The sequence below is a fragment of the Sceloporus occidentalis genome, unplaced genomic scaffold (genome assembly GCF_023333645.1).
Source record: "Sceloporus occidentalis isolate IW3139 unplaced genomic scaffold, rSceOcc1.0.p SCAF_238, whole genome shotgun sequence".
Classification (NCBI taxonomy): domain Eukaryota; kingdom Metazoa; phylum Chordata; class Lepidosauria; order Squamata; family Phrynosomatidae; genus Sceloporus; species Sceloporus occidentalis.
In genome coordinates, this window is record NW_028317218.1 from 709,464 (window position 1) to 736,536 (window position 27,073).

Here is a 27,073-nt window from a genome sequence, read left to right on the forward strand (position 1 = left end):
CTTGGGACCCAACCTCCTGGGCGGAAGCAGAGGTCCTCGGCTGGACTGCCCAGTCAGTGCCTGAAAAGAACCTTCTATAAAGTGCTTCACAATCACAGAGAATAACCTGCCGCCCGTTGTGTTCTGCGAATAAACCCCGTGAAACACAGCGGTTGCCACGCAAATTCGTTCTTTAGCTTTAATCGCTATTTTCCCTCCCTCTTACTATCATTTTTTACTTTGGTTGAAACTTGTCAGGCACCGTGCTGCCTTCTGGGTGTTGTATTTCTGTAAGCCGACGGCCTCGATCAAAGAGCTAGCACCATGGACTGCGTCTCCCGAGAGCCTTTGCTGCAAGTATAGAGCCGCAAAAATGAGAGTCCTGAAAGGCTTTTTGCGCTTCCATAATCAAAATGCTCCATTTCTCACGGAGGCCTCTAATAATAAGAATATAACATTTGTCATCGTTTAACTTTTAGGGTTTTCCATCTATGATCCAGAGAACTACATCTCCCATCATGCCCCGCGCGCTCGCTCGCAGGCCATGGCCGGGATCTTCCGTCAGTACGCTCCGCGCACGCGCACTTCCTATTCTCACCCACCACAGCTGCCAAAGCACTATACCCCCAAATGTAAGATGGTGGCCGTCTGGTTTTGAGAAGCCACCGAAGGTAAAACGGACAGTGAGTTACCGGAACTAGGCCTCATCACTTTTACCGGAGAAGCTTACACAGGAGAAAGCAGCGGACTCCCGGCTACAGTCAGAAGAGAATCAGCAGGAGGAGCCGCCCGCCATCCCCAGGCACACAGCGCAGGAGGCGGTACGAGGGTAAGTGCCGGGAGCAGGCCGGCTGACTTAGGAGGCCTAGCCTGGGCCCTACCCCACCCACCCCCCTCCGAGGGCAGGCCAGCAGCGACTACCAGGGCGGTGTGAGGGGAGCAAAGTGCCAGGCCTCAGACTGCCAGGCCTCAGCACTCCCAGACTGTCTGCCCCAAAAAAGGCAAGGACTGGTCAGATACACCCAGCTACCTCCTGTGGCATAGGGACTTGCCATGTGTGAGTGGCCTGACATGTATGTTAAAGTGTACCTGATTGAGAGAGTGGTTGATAAGTGGAACAACCTCCCAGCAGAAGTGGTAGAGGGTAATACAGTGAGGGTATTACACGCATGGGACAGACATATGGCTCCTGAATTCAAGATGAGACCAATGACTGATTAAGGTTTGAGTCTTTACAGCAGGAGAAACGGGCCACTGGACGGGGGCCGGATGGGGCCGATGTGCCGGCAGAGTCTGCGCTCCTCTATGTTTCTCTTCCTCGTGTGTTTTGGGCGTCACTCGGTGACGGGTTATTACAGACAATCATAGCCGTCAGCCACCTCCTTTTTTAATTTGACCGATCCGGGAATTTCAGCGGAGTGCCGAGGCCTCGTCTGTAGATCGCCGGCTGTCGGGAAGCTTTTCGGAGCGGCTGCGTCTCCGGACGTCTTCCCCGCCGGCGCTCGGGCCGAACGAATGGCGCGTAACATTGGCGGATCCAACTCTTTCCTTATTATTATTATTTATTGTTTTATATTGCGCCATCATATTCCTTAGCGCAGTACAATGGGTATCCCGCGTGATTCCGCATCTCCGCTTCTATTAGCCGTTACTCCAGGATTATCATCTCTCGACGAGCTGCTCTTGCCGAGTTTGACTTGAAAGCTTCAGCGCGCGGCGGCCGCTTCGTGGCGGATGTCCCGCTGGTTCGCCAGAGACTCTAAGGGAATCCTCGCCGTTTTATGCATTGCGGGAACTTTGATTGAAAGACCTTTTTTCCATCCTAAAATAATTCTCGTCCTCTGTAACTGGGAGACTGTAGCGCAGCCGTGATGCAACGCCGCAGATCTTTTAGAAGAAAAGGATAGTTTGTGTTTCCTATTTTTATTTATTTTTTAAAGGTTATCTGTTATCGCTGAAGATGTTTCCGTGAACCCCCCCCCCCCCCCCCGAATTTTTATCTCGTAGTAATAAAGCGTGTTTTTCGGGGCCGTCGTTTCTTCGCTATCTGGAGGCTTCGGTCAGCGTTTTGCCGCCGGCTACTCTGTTGGAGTTTGCAGGGCAGCAGAATGTCAGGAATCGCATTTCGGGCGAGCGATCGCTGCCCTGGCGCCGTTTACCGAGCACAACCGCTATTATAAAACGACTAAAAAAATAAGTAAATAAAAGTGAAACTTTACATGAAACAGAAACTCAGTCCTGAAATGGTCCTTTCTGTGTGACCCCGGAAGGTCTTTAGATGTACAGAGAACGGAACGGGTAGAGCTGGGGGGGCAGTAAAGTGTGTGTGGGGGGGTAATTCACTCCATGTTTTATGTGTACAAACTCAGATGAGAAGCAAATTTTTTAGGAACAACCTCAAGGCAGACTGAGGATCATGGGATTTGTAGTCCACAAAGATTTGACCCTATTTAAACTAGAAACTCCTCTCCGCAGCTTGCGAGGCGCAGCAGCGACTGGCGGGCCGGACTGCGTGCGGATCGTTCCTTAGCGGCGGGGTCATGTGACCGCTGTGTGACACACGTGACCCGCACATACGTGTGTCCGCGTGCTGGCTTGCCGTTCTGAGTCTGGCGAGTCTTTGAATGCGAGCAAGCGTGTCTCTAATGCATCCGGGGGGCTGTAGTAGGCGGGGGTTCTGTTTCGGCGAAGGTGGACCTGATGTCTGAATAAAAGACGACCTCGATTATAAGAGAGCTGTTTTTCAGATGATTTTAGAAAAAAAAAAAACCTACTCTTATAATGGAGTAAATACGGTATTTTATTAATTTGTATATAGGTTTTTTTTATATTCTTTTCTAATTATCATTAATTTGGAATAAAAATATCCGCTTACAAGTTTTTATTTTGAGTTCTCTTGGCAGATGCGATCAAAACAGATTTCTCAGCCGAGAGCAGCTCTGTGTGTTAAATGGACTTTAACTTTATAAGGAAGTAGAGAGACGGCAGTCCATTGTCTTCCGATCAAAACACGCCTGGCCCTTTAAATGCTCCGCGGACAGATTAACTCGCCGGCGTGAAATTGAAAACAACCTGCGCTTTAATCAATAATTTTCCCGCAGAACGCAGCTTTCTACTCATTATGGGGTAGATTTTACTTTACGGATATGTTTGAGATCTTTGCTTAATTTTTTTTCCCGCGGTCCCCAGCTTATTACAGACTTTTAAACAAAATATCTCCAAAACATCCACAGCGACCGACAAGCTTTAAATATCCTCAGTAAGTATATATGACCGTTCAAAACTTTGGGGTCACTGAGCTGTTTTCATGGAAAACAAGGACATTTCTGGCTGTAACATAATTACAAAAGGGTTTTCTAACCATCAATTAGCCTTTTAAACTAAAACTTGGATCAGCGAACACAACGTGCCATTGGGACACAGGAGTGATGGGAGTGATAAAGGGCCGTTGGAACACAGGAGTAATGAGAGTGATAATGGGCCATTGGAACACAGGAGTGATAAAGGGCCATTGGAACACAGGAGTGATGGGAGTGATAAAGGGCCATTGGAACACAGGAGTGATAATGGGCCATTGGAACACAGGAGTGATAATGGGCCATTGGAACACAGGAGTGATAAAGGGCCGTTGGAACGCAGGAGTGATGGGAGTGATAAAGGGCCGTTGGAACACGAGTGATGGGAGTGATAAAGGGCCATTGGAACACAGAAGTGATGGGAGTGATAAAGGGCCATTGGAACACAGAAGTGATGGGAGTGATAAAGGGCCATTGGAACACAGAAGTGATGGGAGTGATAAAGGGCCTCTGTACGCCTGTGAAGAGATTCCAGTAAAAATCAACAGTTTCCAGCTATAATAGTCATTTACCATTAACCCCATCTGTGCTGGATTTCTGATCCATTTCATGTGTTGTTTTTTTTTTATGGACAAAATCTGCTTTTCCCCAAACTTTTGGACGGTAGTGTAAATATTTGCTAAAAAAGAATTAGTGACAGTTCCCTAGAATGGGCGAACCATTGTGGTTTATATAATAGCTGTTTTTCTATTTAAAAAAATGTGTTACTGAAATCAAATAACAACTTGTTTTGCTGACAGGGAATGAAATTGTGACGAGAAACCAGTCCTGTTTGCTTGGCATCCCCTGCACCCAACAACAAAACCTGAGTCAGGAGCAGGCTCACCTTTGGTCATGCGTTTTCTTTTTCAATGTTTTTGTTGCAAGTTTATGTGAAATTATTATGCAAATAGCATTTACTGTCACGCTAAGTGAATTGGCTTCTGATCATGTGATATTTTGTCATGTGACTGTCGGAGTAGGTTGTAAATTCTGATTCATGAGTTGGGAAAAGAATGCGTTTACCGACGATGTTCCTCCACGGTGAGCGTTCTGGAATCTTCGCTTCCTGTTTCCTCCAAAACTCTGGATTATTTAAAGCGTTGTATGTAGTTTTAGAGCTCGTTCTGCCCGATTTTGGTTTTGATGCGGTTCATTTTGAGCCATAGTGCCTCGTGTTGGAAGAGGGAGATACGTGTTCTGAGCTCCATGTACACTGCAGTTCAAAAGTTTGGGGTCACTTAAAAATGTTCTTGTTGAATGAAAATCAGATTTGGATCAGAAATCCAGCACAGACGGTGTTAATGTTGGAAATTAATCACTCCTCTGTTCCAATGGCCCTTTATCACTCCCATCACTCATGTGTTCCAATGGCCCTTTATAGTTGGGTGTCGGTGCAGAGTCGCCGGATATGGATGGGTGTCAAGGCAGAGGCGCGGGATATGGATGGGTGTCGGTGCAGAGGCGCCGGATATGGATGGGTGTCGGTGCAGAGGCGCCGGATATGGATGGGTGTCGGGGCAGAGGCGCCGGATATGGATGGGTGTCGGGGCAGAGGCGCCGGATATGGATGGGTGTCGGGGCGGAGGCGCCGGATATGGATGGGTGTCGGGGCGGAGGCGCCGGATATGGATGGGTGTCGGTGCGGAGGCGCCGTATATGGATGGTTGACGGTGCGGAGGCGCCGGATATGGATGGGTGTCGGGGCGGAGGCGCCGGATATGGATGGGTGTCGGTGCGGAGGCGCCGGATATGGATGGGTGTCGGTGCGGAGGCGCCGGATATGGATGGGTGTCGGTGCGGAGGCGCCGGATATGGATGGGTGTCGGTGCGGAGGCGCCGGATATGGATGGGTGTCGGTGCAGAGGCGCCGGATATGGATGGGTGTTGGGATCAGTAGAGTTTCCGGTGTAAAGCGTAATAATTAGACGTGCGTCTGTTGCGGGTTGGGTGAAATCGCTCTGCTATGTTGTATCTCTTTGAAACTAAAGTGGTGCCAGCGCTGAACCACAACTCCCATGATTCTCAGTGTTCACAAACGGCTGCCCACCGTTATATATATAATTCTATCTCTTGCTATTACAATGTAACAGATGTGAAGGGAGGCAGAATGAAGTGTTCCCGGTGATTACTCGCTCGGGGGCTCTGATTCCCAAATGGTGTTTGTCTCCCCCGGCGCTCCGTGCCATTCCTGCAGAAGGACTCCCGATCCCCCACCCCACAACCTCCAAATCATTTTTATGGAATCTGCCACTTTTCTTGTGATTTCTTGCATATTACATTAAAGCCAAATAGATACTGAAAGCGAACGGCGGTCCGCGCCGGCCCCTATCCGCCAGACAGAACCCCCCCATTTGGTTCCCGTGGAACGGCCCGTCTTGTTGTTGTTTTTGTGTATTTGCAGACCGAAGCGTTGTTGTATTTGTTTGATTCGCCGGCATCGATTTCCGCAGCTCCTTTTGTCGGCGTAAAGAACGTCTATTAATAGCCCCCGGGGGGGGGGGCATCTCGGAATTCTCTGAAAGGACCTTTCTGTTTGAAACAAGCGTCCTCTGGAGCAAAAAAAAAAGCGGTTGCCAAGACTACCGCTGAAGCACAGCTCGGTGCCAGAAAGCGAGGCCGCCAGCCTGCGTTCCCGTTAACCCTTTCACGTTACAGCATGGCACGGCGGTGTCATTTAAGGTGACTCGGCTGGATGTTTTTAGGCTGGAGCGATCAGAAAGTACGAGATGTCTATAAATTCAACGATCCGCAGCGCATCGTTTACACGTTGTCGAAAAATGTGCGTTATTATCTTATTTATACGGCACCAACAATTCCCGCAGCGCCTCCTAGAGTCCCTACGTTGCGGGGGGACCCTGCTCACAAGCGATACATTGTGCGTTAAACTCTTTACTAGAGATTGTACCACGCTGCATAATATGATGGCGCTATATATATATATATATATATATATATATATATATATATATCGGTATATCGCTTTTATTGGCGTCCGCTTATCAAGTAGCTGAGCCAGGATCTGCCGCCTGGCAGAGCAGGTTGCGGATGTCAACTTTGAATGTGCCGGCTACACGCCCCCGCATTCCTGCACTACACGGCTCTCCGTGATTGGCTCAGCAGGGAAGGCGTGTCCTGAGAGCTTCCGCAGCCTCGGGAAGTTGGTGATTGTTTCTGGTTGACCTGGGAGAAGGAGCTCGCTGAGACCTCTAAAAGTAAAGTACATCATGGAGTGCTTTGAGAGCAAAGGGTATCGTGTTGTGGTCTGGCTCAACACACGCAGGCGAGGTGAAAACAGTAATGAATGAGAAGCAGAGGACAAAAAACACACAATATGTTTACATAAAACATAGGCAGATGTGGCATGTTTTATGCCAGGAATGGGTTAATTGCTGATTTTCAGGTTTTACCTCTATTCTTCAGTCCAGCGTCCAAAAAACATGCAAGACTTTTTCTCTTGCTTTGGATCATCACCAGTGGCTCTCCCCACCCTTCAGCCTTTGTGATCCGGAACGGCATTAAATGTTACCTTTTTATTAAACGCTCTTACCCAATAATAACTTTTTTTTTAAAAATGCAAAAAATTCTTAGCGGCGCTGTGTCACAAAAGCACTTTTTTTTTTTTTTTTTTTTGGCTCCTATATTATTGTTATGGTAACTTTTTTTTTTTCCCCAGCTCAGTTTTGGGTAATATTTTTATTTAAAGGAGCAAAGTAAGTAATCTGTTTACTAGGAAAGGGTTGATCTTTAAAGCTGACCCTCAAATCCAAAATGTAAAAAAATATATATTTTAAAAACAAATATTTGTATAAATGGGGGCAAAAATATATATTATATTATATCATGCAATTATATATAATATTATAATGAAAATATGTTCCGGAAGGCATTTTTTGTCCGAGGTCCCGGATATTCCCCCCTCTCTCCGGCCCTCTGTCTCCGGCAGCCGCTGTTCATTCAGCGGCTCGATGTTGGATGTGTCGGCGGCGCGCATGCTGACTCAGTGAGGCATGCCGGAGAAGATGCTTACGCGGAAGAAAGAGCTGCCCGCTGACACCAGGCTAAAAATAAGCTCCTTGCGAGTGGGTCCACAAAGACGTATGGAAAGCTTAAAGCCTTCCCTGCAGGAGTAGTGGTGACGCGGCGCGTCTGTCCCAGGGAGTTTTTCTCTTTTCCGATCTAGTACACGTTACCTTTTCTACCGTACGCGAGTTTTCTGTATCTGTATCGGCCGCCTTTATTCGCCCAGCTTTTCCCCCGAATACACTATTATTTTCTTCAAAATTGTCCCCCTCGGGTTTCGGAGGAGGCCGAATAATCTTACTGTGTAAACAGAGCTGTTTGTGTAACCGAAAGCTCTCTTTGCAGTTATTCCGAGCGGTAAAGAATTCTGATACATAAACCACATAATAATTCTATGCATACAGATTAAGAGGGTCAATAATTTGGGGTCACTCTTGGGAAACGAGGAAATTTCTGGCCGTAACATAATTACAGAAGGGTTTCTGACGATCAGTTAGCCTTTTAAACATAAACTTGGATCAGCGAACACAACGTGCCATTGGAACATGGGAGTGATAAAGGGCCATTGGAACACAGGAGTGATGGGAGTGATAAAAGGGCCATTGGAACACAGGAGTGATGGGAGTGATAAAGGGCCATTGGAGCACAGGAGTGATGGGAGTGATAAAGAGCCTCATTAAAAATCAGCCGTTTCCAGTTACAATAGTCATTTACAACATTGCTAAGTGACCCCAAATTTTTGAACGGTACGCTATATTTTAAAAACCTTACGGATACGCCATGGTAACCATAACTTTCTGTTGTCATGCGTTTCCCAATTAAAAGGGCCACGTCTGTGTGCCAGGCAGCCCCCTGAACATTGAATACATATACAAGTATGCCTAAAGGGAGAAGTTGCAGATCCAGAGCTGCAGCAGAAGACCCCACCCGCAGGCTGTAATCACACGCAACTGATTGGCTGATGGAAGCAGCCAATCGGCAGCAGGAATGGCTTTCCCATTACAGTCCATGGGAGCGCTTTCAGTCCTATCCCTCTCCGCTGTCGGATGCATTAAAGTGCGGATTAAGACCGAGTGTCTCGTTAGGTTGTTTCTCAGCCGTTAAGTTGCTGATTGGTTCAGGCAGCCTTTGGAAGGAAGCTAAAGAACAGGGCAGTATGTTAGTTAATTAGATAATTCTGCTTCCAACTTTTTCCCGAAGTCGCCCACTTTTAACCGAATTGGTCACACTGGTTGGTAAACAAAAGGCAGGCAATTTTTTTTTCTAATGTAGGTTTTTTTTTATGCTAACTATTCTGGTTTACATTTGTATTGCACAATTCTTCCTCCTCCTTTGAAATAAACTTCCCTCCTGTACTTTTCAAAATCTTTGTATGCCCTTTAGCCCAAACTATTGGCCCCGCGCCGTGTTCTGACCGGCCCTTGCTTCGCGGCTTCTTTGTGTGAAGACATCGCCCGGATATTAGCAATGCCCTAACTTATCGGTGCTTTTCTCTTTCTTTCTTTCAGATCTTCGCATCAAACGGATTTTAATTTCTCCCCCACCCCCCATTAAGTTATTACAAGCCTGGAATATTTTTTTGTTTGTCTGTTTTTCCTGCGTTTTTGGGATCCCAGAAAGATGTCCCGCAGCCCCGATGTGAAAGAAGACCCAGTGGAGTGCCCCCTTTGCATGGAACCGTTGGAAATCGATGACATCAACTTCTTTCCCTGCACATGCGGCTATCAGATCTGCCGGTTCTGCTGGCATCGTATACGCACAGACGAAAACGGGCTTTGCCCCGCTTGCAGAAAGGTCAGGCTTGCAGCACATCGTCAATGTTTTTATTTTTTTTTTAATTTATTTTTCATTTTTTAATTTTATTTCTTTAATATTTATTTCCTTTTTTTTAATTTAGTTTATTTCTTTAATATTTATTTCCTTTTTTATTTTTCATTTTTTAAAATTTAGTTTATTTCTTGAATATTTATTTCCTTTTTTATTTTTCATTTTTTTTAATTTAGTTTATTTCTTTAATATTTATTTCCTTTTTTATTTTTCATTTTTTAAAATTTAGTTTATTTCTTGAATATTTATTTCCTTTTTTATTTTTCATTTTTTTTAATTTAGTTTATTTCTTTAATATTTATTTCCTTTTTTATTTTTCATTTTTTTAAGAATTAATATGGTCGGTCGGATGGCTTTTTTTTCCCTTTTTTCCCCACGGGCTTGCTTTTCTCAATAAAAAACTATTTTTTTAGGTATTATTGTTATTGAAAGGACCTGCTCTGTCCTGCTGCGCCGGCTGGGCAAATTTCTAAATGCCTCTCTTTCCGCTGTAGCCATATCCCGAGGACCCGGCAGTATACAAACCCCTCTCCCAAGAGGAGCTACAGAGGATAAAGAATGAAAAGAAGCAAAAGCAGAACGAGAGGAAACAGAAAATATCAGAAAACCGCAAACATTTGGCCAGCGTGCGTGTTGTGCAGAAAAACCTCGTTTTCGTAGTGGGATTATCACAGCGGCTCGCAGACCCAGAGGTACCAGAAACATCATTTTCGGTAACGTTACGTGACCAGTTTTTGGTTTTTCCCCCCCTTGAACTGTATAAAATTTGCTTCCTTGATCATTCCTTTGTTGGAAGCTCTTTTTAATATGAGCTTAATCTTGCAATAGAAAATGCAGCCTCCTCTTATGTTTAGGAGAAGCTGCAGCGAAACACGGTCTGACGTTTAAAGGGACCACTCGGCTTTTAATACATGGAACTGGTTAGAGCATTCATTCAGATACTGTTTCATTCTTGTGGTTTTTTTGTTTTTTTTTCTCCAGGTTTTAAAACGACCGGAATATTTTGGGAAGTTTGGTAAAATACACAAAGTTGTCATTAATAACAGCACATCCTATGCAGGCTCACAGGTACGTTGTGGAAATGTGTGTAACACGTAACTGCAGCATGTCGCAGTAATTAATATTATTATTAATATTGTTATTATTATTATCTTTTATATATAATTATATATTATCTTTTATTTATATAGCGCCCACAATTTACGCAGCGCTTCTTGCGATACATATATTAAAGGGGTATAACAAGACATTAGGTGGAGAGAGCACCCCTCGCAAGCTTTGTTGCCATGTTAGACACCGTAGAGGTGTTTAGCGATGTTGTTAAAAAATACATATTGAAATCCCCTAATCTTGATGATCTAAATAATACCTGTATATATTTGGATGCAGCAAATTGCCGAAATGGACTATTATATATGTGTTTTATGTGAAAATAGGACCAGTGGCCTCTTTAATTAGTTAATTAGTACGTTTTGGAACAGTGGATGAATCACTGAGGGCTCTCTATTAAATTACGTTACATTTATTTATATAGCGCCAGCAGATTCCGTAGCGCTGGTACAATCAGTGGAATCATTTAGTCACACGTGATAACAAACTGGTACAAAAGGAGAAGAGAGCCCTGATCTTGTGAGTTTACAATCTAGTCGGTGGGGGGGATGCCAGAGAGATTTCGCTTTTTATGGCACAAGCCCCCCTCTTATTACCCTTCTTTAATAAGCATGTTTTTCGGCCTTACTGCGAGCTTCCCGTCTCTTGTGTTTAGCGGAACAGAGGAATCTGCAGAGCTTGGAGTTTAGGTTGAGATTGGCTGAGAGTGATGAGAAGTTCAGTCTACACGGTAAACCACTAACTGCGTGCCGGGGTGTTTCACAGCAGATTAACAAAACCTATAATTCTTTTCGTTATGTTTCCCGTTTATCCGACCTTCTGTCTAATTCCGATCGCCGTTTAATATTTAAATGTATCTTTCATCAGGGCCCAAGCGCGAGTGCGTACGTAACGTACATCCGGTCAGAAGATGCACTTCGAGCTATCCAGTGCGTCAACAATGTGGTGGTAGACGGCAGAACACTAAAGGTAGGTGGAAATAGTGCAAAAGTGTTACTGACCCGGCACTAAAAACCTAAAAGTCACAATTTTTGCGTATAGCCCTTTCAGAGACCCCTATACACGCAGGAATATTTGGGGGCACGCTTATACGGTTCAAAACAGCACCGTTATATCTTACTTCTCCCCCGTAGCAGCTTAAGTTCTGCCAAAATAACTCGGCGTTTTAGTTCCTTTTGAAACGTTTCATACAAAAGCCGCCTTCCTCCCGCATCCAACGAAGGCCGCTGCCCTGAATACAAGCAAACGTTTTTTTGTTTTCGAGCACAAAAGACTTTTCTGCCGCGAGAAGGTTATGTACTGTACTTCTTCTGCGACTCCGAGGCGCTTTTAAACGGGAAAACATTCAGATCCGCGCGGTAAACCTCCGCTCTCATTACTGAACAGCCGTCCTTGGGTGGTAAAGTTTTTCTCGGATCCCTCGTTTCTTTTAGCCTTAAGTGTAACGTTCTCGCACTTAAACGTTAATGACTCTGCGTGAATCAGCCTTTTATATAATAAACAATTCCGAATAATGCGCTTTTTTAATTCCGCAGCGTGAATTATTCTCAGTTCACCCCAAACGACTGACACGGGGTTAATCTTATAATTTAATCATTTTAATTTGGATTCGGGCTCTCCGAGGCATGACCACAAATTCTGCGAGAACGATTCACGCGGCGGAATTAAAAGCGCATTATTCTGAATTGTTATATAAAAGGCCAATTCACGCAGAGTTATTAACTGGGTGAGAGCGGCCATGTAGGGTCTCCTAATGTCTCTCCACGTTACTACTTTTTAGTAATGGACCCCTTCACGACACATGTACAGGCTCACAATGTATTGCCCTTAGTGGGCTTAAGGTCAACCCGTTGTCCTTAAGGGGTTAAAAGGGCAATATCTTCTATGCTCATCTCCCACCGGCTCCACAGCGATGTAATCTTTGTTTTATGGAAGAATTGGTTTATATTCCGATAGTTGAACGTCTCTTGGGCGCAGGAATAGTGGTTTTTGGTCGAACGCAATACCAAAATAACCATTTAGTGAAGCAGCGCTGTACGAATAACTAAAAATAATTAAAATGTGCAGGAAAATGTAAAGAATCGGTGTTGTAAATAATACAATGAACGTGATAACTGTGACCTGTTCTCTCTCCAAGGCATCTTTAGGTACTACGAAATACTGCAGCTACTTCTTAAAAAACATGCAGTGTCCCAAGCCAGACTGTATGTATTTACACGAATTAGGGGACGAGGCGGCCAGCTTTACAAAGGAAGAAATGCAGGTAAGATGAGGCCGTCGCTTTTGTGCTCAATCTTTGCTTCGGAATTATATTCTGGTGCTGATAATAATCATAATATTATCGATTTATATGGCACCACCATAATCCGCAGCGCTGAGTGTACACATAGTCTTCTCGTCGCAAATTAACCAAAATAGGATTACTGTGTTGAGCGCGGAATACCCCGAATGTCTGCTGGGGTCTGAAGCAGACCGGTTTTCTGTACTTTTTTTATTACTATAATAAACATTTGCTATGTGAACCCCACCTAAGACCCCCCAGTTTGTGGCGCATTGTTTGCTGTATAGGATGACTATAACTTGTGTTTCTCATAAAATATACACGCTGTGAGAGGGGCTGTAAAGAAAAATATAGGTTCAAAGACAAAATATTTCAGGACCTTCATCATAGCAATCAAATGATTCTTTAAGTTTGTGCCGGTTTAGGACGGATGATGCGAGGCAAAAAAAACGTTTTGATCGTTTTGAACAATGTTAATCCCTGAGCATAAGACCCCGTTGCTCTATACAGTGATGAAGATAGGCATTAACAAAAAAATGATTTTTGCCCCACATCAACTCCCTTTATCTGCAGAACTGGAGGCGGCCATTGCTGTCAGTCATGTGATATTTTGGGTGACTTTCCCGGCTCAAAAACCACACTGATGCTTTATGGCAATGTTTAGTGAAGCATATGTCTACATACACATTTATTAGAAAGAATGTGATTAAGACTTTGCCATTCTAGTGTTTCCCACAGGCAGTATGATATGGGTGTAGAACTGAAAAAAAATATTGGGTTGTTTTTTCTTTTTTATTCCAAAACATTAAGACAAGTAATAATAAAATAAAAACTAAAAAAAAGCAGTGGGACTTCCCCTTTAAAATGTTGGTGCATGCGGTGTGATTTATTTTTTTTGTTCTATTAAAGCAGTTTTTTGTTGTTGTTTTTTTTAGCATGTACCTGCAAGCATAACTTTTTTTTTTTTTTTTTTGTCTGTACTTTCTGGACAATGGAAACATTGCGCAATTTCTAGTTATTCCACTCGACGATGCCAAAGTTGGAATTAATTACGCCTTATAACGAAGGAACTTTTTTTTATTATACACAGAGATTTAAATTTATAGCAGGTTATTAAATACTAAAAAGCCACGCAAAAGGCCAACAGTCACGCGAGGTGCTAATCGCTTTCCAACCCGAGTGTAATACGGCAATTAACATACTAATTACAGAGCTTGTTATAATGTTAGAGATTTAAAAAAAAAAAAATGAAACGCCCGCATGCAATTAACATGAAAAGGTGGAACATAAATTACCGTCCTGTCCGGTAACAATGATACTGATAATCACTAGAGACAAAATAGGCGAAATAGAATAACTGACCATTAATAAATGCCATATCTTGTTTTTATGAATTAACCGGTACAGCCGCCTTGACAAATAATTATATATTAAAATACTTTGTGAATACTTTAATCATTGGCAGGGAAGTGCTTCCAAATTTACAAGTGTGTGTGTGTATACAGGGGCCGACAAATGTAGTTTGGATCTAGGAGCCAGGGAAAAAATGTAGGAGTCGGGTGTGTATGTATTTATATTATATATATATATATATATATATATATATATATATATAATTGATATTAATGGTGATCCACTTAATACAGAATTTATAAGAGAAATAAGTGAACAATGGATCAATTTAAGCTGCTAAATTACATTAATTTAATAAATATGAATTGCTTAATAAATTCTAAACAACATACTTATATACTATAACATGTTTACGGCTGTGCCGAACGCCCTACAGTTGCATTATGCGCACATGCATACGCTAATTCACACTCTAATACTATATGATGACACTCTGTCGCACAGTAACGCACACATCATGTGCTCATACACACTAACACTGCACTTATACACACGCACACCCTATCCAAAAACATACACTAACCCACGCACAATAACTCTAGCTCTATACATACTGACACTACCGTACTCCCATACACACACACACATGCATACAGACTCTACCCCCGCTTCTTTATTGATTAATCAAGACCTCGGAAGTTCCTCGTTCTTCCCGATGTAAATACATAACAGACATGCAGTCATACAGATTAAAGGGATGGCTTTCTTTCCGTTTAACGTGAACGTTTATTTTCATCCTACAGGCGGGCAAACATCAAGAATATGAACAGAAGCTTCTGCAGGAGTTATACAAGCTAAACCCCAACTTCCTGCATTTGTCTACGGGTACAGTCGATAAAAATAAAAACAAGGTGACTCCGATACAGAGGTATGACGTGTAAGTACCACCAGCATACATCCCACCTGCCTCCTATCTCCTTATTTCTCTATACACTGTCGATGTTTGAATGGGGGGGGGCTAGTGCCTATAATATGAAAGCATATAAACTTGTCTCTGTAAGGAAATTTTCATGACGGATCTGAAGACTTTCATTATCTAGTTTCAAGAAACTGCCTGTTAGAATTCAGATAAAGAATTGCTTTATTAACTGAAATCGAGTGTTTAAAAGTTCAAAGATGTGAGAGATGTGCTGTATTCCATCCTGATAGCATCATCTCCGAGTACCCCAAACTGAGATACCGGAAAAGCCGTTTGGCTCGTCTTGCAAATCAAGGCTGCTTTTAGAGGAGTCGTCGGAACGAATATCCGGGTCTAAGGAATTATCCAGGCTGGCAGTGGAATAAAGCTAGCATGGTTACCCAGGGGCGAACACCCCACCCCACAGCCAAAACCACATGGGTTAATACGTTTTTCAGAGTGCGGCATAATCTTAAAAGTAGGGATTCCAGTAAAAAAAAAAAAATAGGAATTTCCAGATATTTAAAGCACCAGTTTCATGGTTTTATTATTCTTTTAGAAATAGGATTTTTCAGTGTCTGTATTTTTTTTCCCCTTGTATCTAGTTTTTTTCCTCTATTTAAGCGCTGCATAAGTTGTTGGCGCTTTATAAATGAAAGATAATAATAATAATATTAATGGTGGTGCCTACGAGGGGCTGGTATTTTTAAGACGAGTGTCTTGATCAGTGCCTCATCCACTTAGCATGCAGTGCCCACACAAGGCGTAGATGGTGCATGCATGAGTAATTCATTTGCATACAAGGTCATTTAAATGGGATTATTTCCTTTCCTTGATGTATTTTTTCTCTCTCATCTTCTCTGTTGCGACCAGTTATTCCAGTTTTATTTAACAAGAGTTAACATATTAGGGAAAACGTAAAATAAAAATGCTTTTAAAAGTTAGGAGATGTACAAATTAACTATATTCTGGTAATTGGAATGCGGAGCCGCGTGTGATACCACAAATCGGGAAAGAGACGGCTCAACAAATATATTAACCATCTCTCTTGATCTATACATTGTATAGATCTGTGCTCTTTGATGTTTTGGCAATTAAACTCCAATACCTGGGAGCTCTCAGGTTTTTATCCAGAGTCTCAGGGCTTTTGCCCCAATTTTAGAGTCTTGGGCTAAAGGGGCAGATTCTGAGCGTCTCAGAGTCTGATTCGTTCCTGCTACCCAGCTGTGATCACATATAAGACCCCCCAGTAGCTGCTTTTGCTCCCAGTATGTTATGGTTGATATCCCTGCTCGAATGCAGGTGACTCAAGTGTATCATTAAATAATGAGGGCCTGTATTAGAGCCATTTGGGTAACATTTGGCGAGTCGCCACGTAGAATCTTCACCATTGCCCTTTAAAAAGATGGCTGACAAGTCAAATCGTAAACCGCATTTGGGATAGTTGGTTTTTTTGGTTTTGTCTACGACTGCACCATTAAAATGTAAACTTTTATTCCGAAGAAAAAAAAAAACCAGATATAAAGGCAACAGCGTTTTCTATGCAACCTGCATCGCGTGGACACAAGCCTGTCTCCTTCACGCGCTTACACACTGAGGGGGGGAAAAAGCCCCAGGAAGTGATACCTTGGTGGTTTTTATAGTTTAGGTTCTCTGTTGAACGTGTATTTACTTTTTTTTTTATTTGCTCTTGTGTTCTAAAATCTTGGAAGAATTCCAGAAGTTCTTTATTCTATTCGTAAAACAAACTAGTATAATTCTACAGATTTCACTTGATCTTGCTTTCGTTATTAGCTTGTCCGTGAATTTTATTTTCGCGTTTTGTCGCTCATTCCGGTTCATATCACATTTTTTTTTTCTCTTCTGTTTTTTTTTTTTTCCCTTTTTTTTTTGTATTTTTCTCCCCCTCCCTGTTCGTTTTAGACCCAACAGTAATAACAAAGAAGCCTGGCCGTCCTTACAGAGTTCGAGCAGGTCTGCCAACGGCTTAACATTGGAGCCCAGAAAATCACCTCCTATCTTAGACAGTGGCTTAGATCCCGATCACATGACTCCAGACGGCCCCGACTCAGACTTTGGGTAATTGAACTGCCTCTCTTTCTTTTAGGTGGTTCACACAATCACCCCGTTTACCCTCTAGTCTTCCATTCATTCCTCCTCTTTTCCTCTTTAACCCCCCCCCCCCAGCGGAAAGCGTTTCATCTGCCGGTGCCTCGGGTTTCACTTTTAACCCCCCCCCAAGAATGTCTCCACAGGGACACCATACTAAATGGGGATAATAACCAATAGCAATGAAAGAATAAACATTCTAAATCTCTGTAAATGGCAGCAGTGTCGTTTACTAAAAATACTTGAAAAGATATGACCGGAAAAAATGGAATGGTCTTTTTTATGTTTTCCTTAAATGCTTAAGGCTAGGAATACGTAAGGTCATGGCCGGCTGCAGCTCGATATGGGATCAGTTCCAACAAACATTTAACCACTTTTTTTCCAGCTATGTATATGTTAATGAATACGGCTGCCTTCTTGAGGTGCCTTTTTTTTTTTGTCCCCAACCCAATTAACATGTATTGTCCCTGCTTTTTGGCGCTAAAAAAAACATTGTTTTTCGCAAATTTTAGGCTGTTTTGGGAAACCGCTGAACCTAATGTTTCCAATTTTGGCAGGGTCATAGAGGACGAAACGAGGTACGTAGATGGGTAAACTCGCAGGTTAATTACACTGATACTTTGGGCTTAAATTAGTTGTCCATGCATGGAAAGATCACTCTCCATCAAACTGTAAAAAAAATCTTATGACCATTCATCACCTGGATACTTGAAGTTAACTAAACAAAATCCTATGAATGAATAGAACACAGTATGGGAAAATAGAATTGTTCCACCTAAAAACAGCAGTTTGGGGTCAAAAGTATTAAATGCAGTGAAACCTCCATGGAAACCAAGGAAACAATCACGTGCTTTAATTCAGATGTTATAAGAGGTGTTGCATCTTAGCCGCTCTTTATAAATATGTTGCCCAGAAGGAGTAAAATGCTGGTGTCTCTAAATTGCCTACGCGTTCCGCCAGACAATCCTCGGCTTCCTGATATTCCAAGTCAGCATCTTGTTGAATGTGTCGGCTCAACGGATGAGCACTCGACACCCTTTACATATCTGCAGGAAGCGTATACTGAAATGCATTAAGACGTGTGTTCTGGCGGACCTTCATTATGTTTGAGTCTGGCATATTTATATATACATATTATATTTATATTTTATATATTTATTATTTATTTTATTTTTTTAAAGGGGGGGGGGTTACCATTATGGATATACAATCATCTAGCTATTTAGTTTTTTTTACCTTAAATACTGCAGTTCTTCATTTTGGCGCTTTGTTCCCAAGAATATGATTATTTATTTTTTTTTCCCTAACCCACGTACCCCGCTTAGCCTTCATCATACTTTTCTTTGAATGAAAGCGCGCTCGCCTTTATTTTTCATACCAAAACTCTGCTCATCGGGTCTTCCGCGTTTTCTCTTTGACCAAACCCCACGGGTCAGCCTTGACTGGTCCACTTTTTCTATAGATTCTTTCCTGTTAACAAAAAATACTTTTCTGTAACAAAAACGTATTCTTCTTGCATTTTTCTTCATGTCCAGTACTAGTATCAAAACTCTGCTGATCAGTTGTGAGTTTCTTCTTAACAGTTTGTGGCCTCCTTCTTCTTCTTCTACCTTCTTCTTCTTATGCCTTTTGTGCATCTGTTGAGGTCCCGTTTTCTTTTGTACATTAACCAAGTTTTTGTGTACACACGGTGAATATCAGAATTTTCATATTAGTAAAGGACTCAAATTTGGGTTTACGATGAATATCTATAAAAGGCTCCTCACAGAGGGAGTTGTCAGCCATGCCTGGGTATCGATGTTAAAGTCCAATCGTTGGACTTGTTTTTGGAAGAGCAGTGTATGGGTGCGGATGGTTCTTGTAGGAGACCAGGGTTGCGGGTACCACCGACGGCTGTTGCGGGAGCCTGACGGCGGGGGTGGGATTCGCAAAAAGAAAGCCAAAAATGTTTTGGCCAAAGTATTTTAATGGGCTAGTGTGGGGTATTTATAGCGAATCAAATATGCCATCGTGTCAGGAGCAAGGAGCCTGTACACACATTTATAAACGTGCATTCATTCACTCACACTCATGCATACACACTCATGCATACACATACATACAGCCACAGTCTTTAATGTGTGTTTCGCATCTGTACGTTCATTTTTCTGTTAAGGTCAATCAGTTTTATATGTTAAATGTGTACACGGAACTTTGCATTTGTTTAGAACCTTTACAATCTAAAAGTTAGCTCCCAACATACAAATTATGATGCCGGTTGCATATAGAAAATAAGGCCGTGTTGTTGGCTTTATTTCCATCAGTGAATTTTTTTTTATTTTTTTTTTACCTGGAATCCCTTCTTTTAAGACAGACATTGTGTGTTGTAGGAAGAACACTTTAGACAGTAATATGGAAATGCAAATGTATATAATGCAGATCTAATATACATTTCCATGCACTCTGGTATCGGACTGGAGCCTTATTGGTAACGCCCTGATGCAGTGATATAAGTACAGGGGTGTTTGATGGGAAGGCACGTAAAGGGTTAATTTTTTTTTAGAAATACAGCAGCCATTATCTCCCATTATAAAGAAACCTTAGCCTGTGTTTATAGGTAAGTCTTGTAACACAGTGAAGATTCTCGCTGCGATTATTGATATGGCGTCTTATGCTGCGATCTCCAGCGCGTTTCACAACAATAATTCTTTTCCCTTCTTTATCGTAGTTCTGTCGACAAATCTCCAGAATCGATAAGTATAGGAAACGGAGATAATTTACAACAGGTAAGTGAAGATCGGGAATGAGAGAAAAATAATAGCAATTGATCGAGGATATACTTCTTATAGCCCATGAATTATATTATAATATTATTATTATATTTTATTAAGGGTTTTTCTCTCGTAACAGTCGGTCGTCTCCTGCAACCCCCCCCCCCCCCGTGGGATATAATGCCTTATTGCGGGGACGGCTTGTCAGTCGGCAGTTTTATTAACCCCCATAGGGATTGTTGAGCCATTTAAGCCCCCGTAGTTTGGCTCAGATGGGATATGGGTTAGAGAAGGGATAATCTTCCAGCTATTAGGCTGCATTAACACCGAGAGACTTGTGTTTTATCACACCGCTATTTAATATTTTTTTCAGTTATGTTGGGTTTTATTTTTTAGAGCGCCTGTAAATTACATAGCGCTATTACACGGGGCATGGGGGGGGGTGAACTAGTAACATCATGCTTCCCAAATGCCGGCTTTGCTCAGGGGCGGTACCAGTGCTGCCTCTCTGTCCCGATTCGCTGATGTTAGAAGTTGGAGCGGGATTTAACACTTAAATTGGTAAAGATACACAATGAGTTTAATACATTGTAAGACATGCTGGTACAGAAGAAGAGCTCCCTGCTATTTACAATCTATAATTTTTAACATTTTCTCATTTTTTTTTTTATTTTTTTAACCAAGCTAAACGGAGGTTAAAAAAATAGAAATCTGTTAATCGGAATGACAGCAATAAATTGTTTATTCCACCTGTCGGCGTTTTTTCTCTTTCAGATATTACCAAGCGACACACCTTCACCTCCGCCAGGTTTATCGAAACCAAATCCCGCCGTCCCCGTTAGCTCAGCCAATCACAGTACACGGTCTCCCTTCGAAGAAGCGGTGACGGAATCCCAGTCGTTATTCTCCGACAACTTCCGACACCCAAATCCTATCCCCAGCGGGCTACCTCCTTTTCCCAGCTCCCCACAGACCTCCAATGAATGGCCCACAGCTCCAGAACCTCAGTCTCTCTTCACATCAGGTACTAAGAGATTCTCAATAGGTTATCAACCTGGATCTAGAGATCCCCTGGATCTTTATCAACCTGGATCTAGAGATCTCCTGGATCTTTATCAACCTGGATCTAGAGATCCCCTGGATCTTTATCAACCTGGATCTTTATCAACCTGGATCTAGAGATCACCTGCATCACTATTGCAGTTTAATTCTTGTAACAGTTACATCGCTATGTACTATGAGAAAAGTTGGATGCCACGTTGTGGGACCTGGTCTATACCAACCCAACACCAAAAATATATCGGCACCAGTGAAAATAACCAGCCATTTAATATATATAATTAATCCAATGCTTGTATGAGACCACAACAAAGAATATTGGGGTCTTAAGCAAGGGGAGGGGGGCAATAGTGTAGAATGTGAAACATTGTGACAAATATAAAGTGTGAGTGTGCGCGTTATAATACACTCCTGTAGTTTCGGGATTAGTGTTTTTGTACAGAACGAGCCCGTTCTTGGTCTTCACAAAGAGCCGTTGCTTTGTCTTCGCAGAAACGATCCCCGTCTCCTCGTCCACAGACTGGCAAGCGGCGTTCGGGTTCGGTTCTTCCAAACAGCAAGAGGACGACTTGGGTTTTGACCCTTTCGATATCACCCGCAAAGCCTTAGCAGACTTGATCGAGAAGGAACTGTCCGTTTCAGACCAACCCGCACTGTCGCCCACGTCCGCTCAGAATCCTTCTCCTCACACTACTGCCAAAGGGCCAGGATCTGGCTTCCTCCACCCCACCGCCGTCACCAACGCCAACTCCATGGGCGGCACGTTTTCAGCCTTGCCGCAGCGGTTCCCGCCGTTCCAGCACAGAGCGGTTTATAACTCGTTCAGTTTCCCCGGCCAAGCCGCACGGTATCCGTGGATGGCCTTCCCCCGAAACAACATCATGCACTTGAACCACACCGCAAACCCAACCTCAAACAGTAATTTCTTGGACTTGGCTCATCCTCCACAGCACAGCACGGGTCTGGGCGGCATCCCCATCGCAGGTAGGTTTCCTTTCATCGCCCGTTCTGACCTCGGTGTCGGTTTGATTTCTCCAGGTTTTGGGAAAACTCGTCCATTTCTTAGAGGAAATGATTTAAATTTCCTAAAAATGAATTTATCATTTTGTTCATTTTTTTTTTTTTTTTTCCCTCTCGTATTTTTCTTTAAAAGGATTGCAGTTTTGCTTCTTTTTATATATTTTTTTGGGGGTGGGGATAATGGATGCATGGAGTCCCTTTTTAAGCAGGTACTGGTGAAATCTGGATTGAGGTCTCCGATGATGGCAGAAAGGTTAAGCCAGCTGGATCTTGCCCGTTTTTGATGATAATTTTACGTTCTGTTATCGGGCAGCGACTGCTTGTAATTCTGAAGCATTCCACTAGGAGGCGCACTCGTGTTATTTTTCTAGTAATGCGCTTCAATTACAAGACTTTACCCTTAAAGTTGTGTAAAGTTTTTTGCTTTTGGAGCAAAATCCACTTTTGTTATTGCGCAGGGAAATATGTTTTTGCCATAAAAGAGAGGTGTGTGTGTATATATAATCTATATAATTGTATCCTGCCATTTGAGACCTTTACGGTATGCAGGGTAATTATTGAGGGTAATAAGTAAAACAATAAAACCGTATCCCACCGTGTGATGTAGGAAAGTAACTTTGGAACGTATTTCCACCGGTCCAAATATCCTTTTCCTAGACTTTGCTTTTGTTTGGTGTCGGTCGTTGGGCACAGGGTAAGTATTACAGAAGCATGGTACAGAAGTGGACAGGGAAGCTGTACAGAGTTTCTTCCTGAAACACCCTGCTGAGCAGCAAAGCCCGCTCCCTACTACTACTTTGCGTTAGATGGAATAATGTTGGGTTATGGTATGTCAGTAGCCAATCATATTCTGTTTTTGTTTTTTGGATCAATCAAGTGTGTCTGTGGTAGGTCGTTCCTTGGGGCAGATTTTGTATTTTTGGGGGGGATTTTTTTTTCACTATACCTGCACTTTATTGTTTTCTTCAAGCTAAGCGGCCATGCCGGGGACTGCATTAAGACCCGTTTAAAAGAATAAATGTGGAGTATGTATTTTTACGGTGGGGCCTTGAGTGGCGAGAAGCGAGCAGCGCCTTACAATACAGAGTGTTGATCGCCACCTCCGGCATTCGAAGGGTTAAACCACCAGTCGCTACCGTTTCCCCCATTGCCCCCCTTTTAGCCTTTGGATGGCAATGAGCAGGTGCTGATTAAAAAATAACATATCACGGCTTAATGACCTTTAACCCTAAGAGCGTCGGCATCCATAGGGTTCCCGATATAATAAAATGGTTATGATGGCCGTATATAAACTGTACATCATGCAATATCCTTACCGTCCAAGTTAAAGTCCACCAGCAGGGGTTCTTCGTTAATAAATCCTTCCCTATACAGTTCTGTACACTAAATAAACCCGTTACCGCTCACAGCATAAACAAGCAACGTATAAAAATCCCACCCTTTGTGTATAACCTGATCAGCATGATTATTCCTCCCCATTACTTATCTCCCCCCCCCCCCTCACCCCACTGTTAAGGTGATATTAGCTGCATTCTAAACCATTACACTCATTACCAAACAATAAGCTATAGGCGGTTTTAATTAAATAAAGCACATTGTGATTAAAGACGTTCCCTTTTTAAATATAAATGCAAATGTATGGATGCGCGAGAGCCGTCGACCGCTATGGCGGCCTCTGTGATGGTTACGGACTTCTACTTCGGCTCACCAAGACAACGCGGCGTGTGTTCCTCAAGATGGAGTATGCTGGCAGGAGTAAAGCTTTGAGACCCCGTGGGGGGGGGGGGGTTCAACTCAATTTACGACCAGATCTATGTGCTAAAATAATATAAGTTTTTACAAAATCGGTAAAAAACAAACCGGTTTCATGATCCCAAAACTGTCTTCCCAGAGCTTCAGGATGAAAAACTAAATAAAAGTGAACACTAAAAAAAAAAAAAACCACTATCACTAAATGAATCTTCACACGCTAGACATTTATTTTAATGAGTGACATCACCCAGGTAGTCATCTGATTTCTAGCTTTTCCTACAGTTTTTTTTTATTTTATTTTTTTTAATTTTTTTTATTGTGTTCGTTTCAATTTGGTCGACCTTAAGTACGATTTAACGACAGTTGTCCACTTGTTAGTTTTTAAATAGATCGTCAAAGAATTTCATGTTACAGAGAAGGCTAAGAATTTTAACATTCCACTCACCCTAACCGGAAGATTCTAATGTCAACTTTTTTATATATTTTTTTTCTTTCTTTTTTTTTTGTTTTTTTTTGTTTTGCTTTGTTTTTTGGTAAATCTCCCAGACCACAGCAATTCAGTAGAGAGTATAAATGTGAAGGAATGGCAGGACGGGCTAAGGGCACTTCTACCCAACATTAACATCAACTTTGGTGGGCTCCAAAATGCTTCTAACCCTTCCAGTGCGCCAACCTCCAACACTGGCACCACCAACAGCCTGAACTGGGACAATCCTGGCAGCTGGATGGACCCCGCCATCATCACAGGTAACCATTTCTCCATCGTGATAATACCCAGAACCCCTTTCTGCCGATACATTAACACTGTAAACAGACCCTTTTAATCAGCATCTGCGGTAATCGGGAAACTCAATGGGCCTTTTGGCCTCCAACTGGAGAATGCTCTTCAGATCCATGTTATGGAGGCTCTGACGTAATAATGTGTTTGTAATTAGATGTCATACTCCACATCTGTTCTCCCGAGTAAACATGGATCTTGCCGCGCCGGTGGGTTTTGCGGCCACATAAGCTTTCCGGGGGGGGCAGGATCTGTTGGCAGAAGCACCAAAACGTCAGCCGTGTCTAACTACGTGGGACAGAAAGCGCGGCCTGTGGCCCTTTCAGGATGCTGGGTTTTGACCGTGGCGGGTGTTAGAGGTGTGTAACATTTTACACATGCGTTGTGAAGTTCTTTCAGGTGTATAGGTAAACGTATGTGCTGTTACGTCGGACAAGTGGGCTTGCATGCCCCCACACTGGCACCTTCCCAGGACAGAACCCACTCACCAGTGGGTCTGGGGTATTTATTCACGTGGGAAGATATCCGCTATGTGATAAGGCTACGCTGTAAAATGATTTACTAATTTACTAATCTTAACGTTTGCCTCCTTTCTCTATACCCTCCTACCCCCAACCCCCCCCCCCCGCATGCAAGAGTCTAACCAAGACCCCCTTTCCATTGATTTTTTAATTGCCTGCCACTGATTGGCTGCTTCAAGTGATATGAAAGTAGATCTATGGTGGGGGAACAGTGTGTGAAGCAGCTCATGATCTGCAGCTTCTCCTTAAGCTATGTCTTTTTTTGGGGGGGGGTTGTAATTATGATTATTGTGTTTGTTTTTGAATTTATTTATTTATTTTACAATTCTGATTGCCTTACAGATTTATGCTCTTTTGCTAAAACTCTAACCATGCAGCTAGACCCCCCCCCCAATAAAAGGTGTAATCGCGCGGAAACTTCTTTCAGTTTCTGCAGCAGCATCCCATGAGTGCCTTCCTCTTTGTCACGTGACAACATAATTGACTGATTAAGTATACGGTTTCCTTGCAGTTTTTAGTTAAATACGTAGGTTTGGCGTCCCCCCCCCCCCCCATTTCCTGGCTTACTAGTCATAGCGAATATATTTGTGTACTTTTTAAAATTGATTTGTGAGTATTTTTTTTTTTTTTTTTTAAATTTAAAAATTTTATTCAAAATAAATCTGTCCTTTGTCCCCTCCCAACCAGTTTGTTTTTTTTATGTTCTAGGTATCCCATCATCCACAGGAAATGGTCTAGAACCTTTGCAGGACGACAATCCGCCACACTGGTTAAAATCACTGCAAGCGCTGACAGAGATGGACGGCCCCAGCGGCTCCTTACCCCCCCACCACCCTCACAACAACCTCTTCAGCACACAGATACCCCTACACAGAGCCAACTGGAGCCCATACCCTCCCCCTACAAACCCAACGTTCCACTCCCCACCACCCGGCTTCCAGACAGCCTTCAGACCACCTACAAAAACCCCTACAGATCTACTACAGAGTTCGGCCCTGGACCGTCATTAAAGATAAGGAACTGTTAGAAATTTGGGAATTCGCCCCCCCCCCCCTTTGATTTCAATCAAAATCCTCAGTGTTTTCCCTCTCGTAAGATCCTTCTCCTCCGACCCTTTCCAGTATAACCCAGGATTCTATGGCTGCCGGCAACAAAGCCACGTCCGCAACCGGTCACCGGAGACCGCACCATCACCAACCACCGTAAAGATACAGCCGACGGCGACAACACCCGACGCGTTTCTCCACCTCTGGCCCACCCCCAACAATCAAACGTAAAATATCACTAGAACCCGAGAGAATTCGACGGAAATCAGCAAACGGGATGACTTGGTCTGCTGCGCGATGTTTTCTGTTTTTCCGATATAACGCTTTTTATTACCTGATTTATCAGCGAGAAGAAATAGAGGAATAAAAGAACCTTTAGGAGCGAGGAATAGAAATCTAACCAACGATCACTAATCAAGGCGGTTATTTTTTCATCGTTATAGAGGGCACCGCTCGGGTTTAAACGCCAATATCAGTTTTCGGTTTTGAATGATTTTGTGTTTTTTGTTTTTTTATTTTACTTTTTTTTTATTTTTTGAAAAGCCGTTCTAGCAAAAGTGCCATTTAACGCATTTCATTTCTTCAGGACCAAAAAAAAAAAAGGGGTTGGACTAACCTATCGAAATCACCGAGCCCTTTTGGCGAGAGCGAGGGTTTCGGCGGCGGTTTATTAATTTGGCGACCGTTTCCGTGCTTAGCGCGTTTGTAGTTTTTTTTCGTTAAATGCCTTGTGGAGTGGTGCTTTCCGAGTACGTGGCAGCAGACCAGAAAAAAATCATTTAAAAATGCTGTGATTAACTGTGTTGTCGGCTAAAAATATTCCCTGCTTTTTAATGAGCGTTCAGTCTGCCTGTTTTTTGTTTTTTTTGTTTTTGTTTTTTTCTTCAATACGGCCACTATTTAATTTTTTTTTAATCTTCAATGGTGTTGGGGTGATTGTCGTTATTAACATTTTCTGCAGCCCCCAAACATCTCGTAAATTTCCAATCATCATGGTCGCATTTTCTACTTAACTTGTTAATTGCTGAAACGCTACCAGATTTTGCAAGTACAGTGCAATAGGATTTGCACCTGTCAGTGCATGTATCGGGAAGCGGAATTTTTTCTTTTGTTTTTCATTCCCTGGAAGAAAAAAAAATATATATATTATATATTTTATATATATATATATA

General features: G+C 42.7%; 1 protein-coding gene across 10 annotated transcripts; it reads left to right on the forward strand.

Annotated features, from left to right (window-relative positions):
* The first annotated feature begins 8,957 nt into the window (after positions 1 to 8,957).
* Positions 8,958 to 25,865, forward strand: LOC149276465 (CCR4-NOT transcription complex subunit 4-like). Of its 10 annotated transcripts, none has more exons than XM_089503607.1 (12): positions 8,958 to 9,131; positions 9,659 to 9,856; positions 10,146 to 10,232; positions 11,142 to 11,243; positions 12,412 to 12,537; positions 14,712 to 14,845; positions 16,790 to 16,945; positions 19,683 to 19,740; positions 20,500 to 20,749; positions 21,277 to 21,768; positions 24,103 to 24,303; positions 25,564 to 25,865. In XM_089503607.1, exons 1-12 carry the CDS (start codon positions 8,958 to 8,960, stop codon positions 25,863 to 25,865), a joined length of 2,280 nt encoding a protein of 759 aa, XP_089359733.1. The 10 variants fall into 10 exon arrangements, with proteins under 10 accessions (XP_089359733.1, XP_089359734.1, XP_089359735.1 ...); XM_089503608.1 differs by having other exon boundaries at positions 14,712 to 14,836; XM_089503609.1 differs by lacking the exon at positions 16,790 to 16,945.
* The last annotated feature ends 1,208 nt before the right edge of the window (positions 25,866 to 27,073 follow it).

What these genes read in the sequence shown, in the direction of transcription:
- LOC149276465 (XM_089503607.1), top strand. Translation starts at nt 8,958, where the DNA reads ATGTCCCGCAGCCCCGATGTGAAAGAAGACCCAGTGGAGTGCCCCCTT. An exon ending in AGCGGCTCGCAGACCCAGAG is followed by an intron (nt 9,857 to 10,145) that starts GTACCAGAAACA and finishes TTTTTTCTCCAG; the next exon opens with GTTTTAAAACGACCGGAATA. An exon ending in TAGACGGCAGAACACTAAAG is followed by an intron (nt 11,244 to 12,411) that starts GTAGGTGGAAAT and finishes TCTCTCTCCAAG; the next exon opens with GCATCTTTAGGTACTACGAA.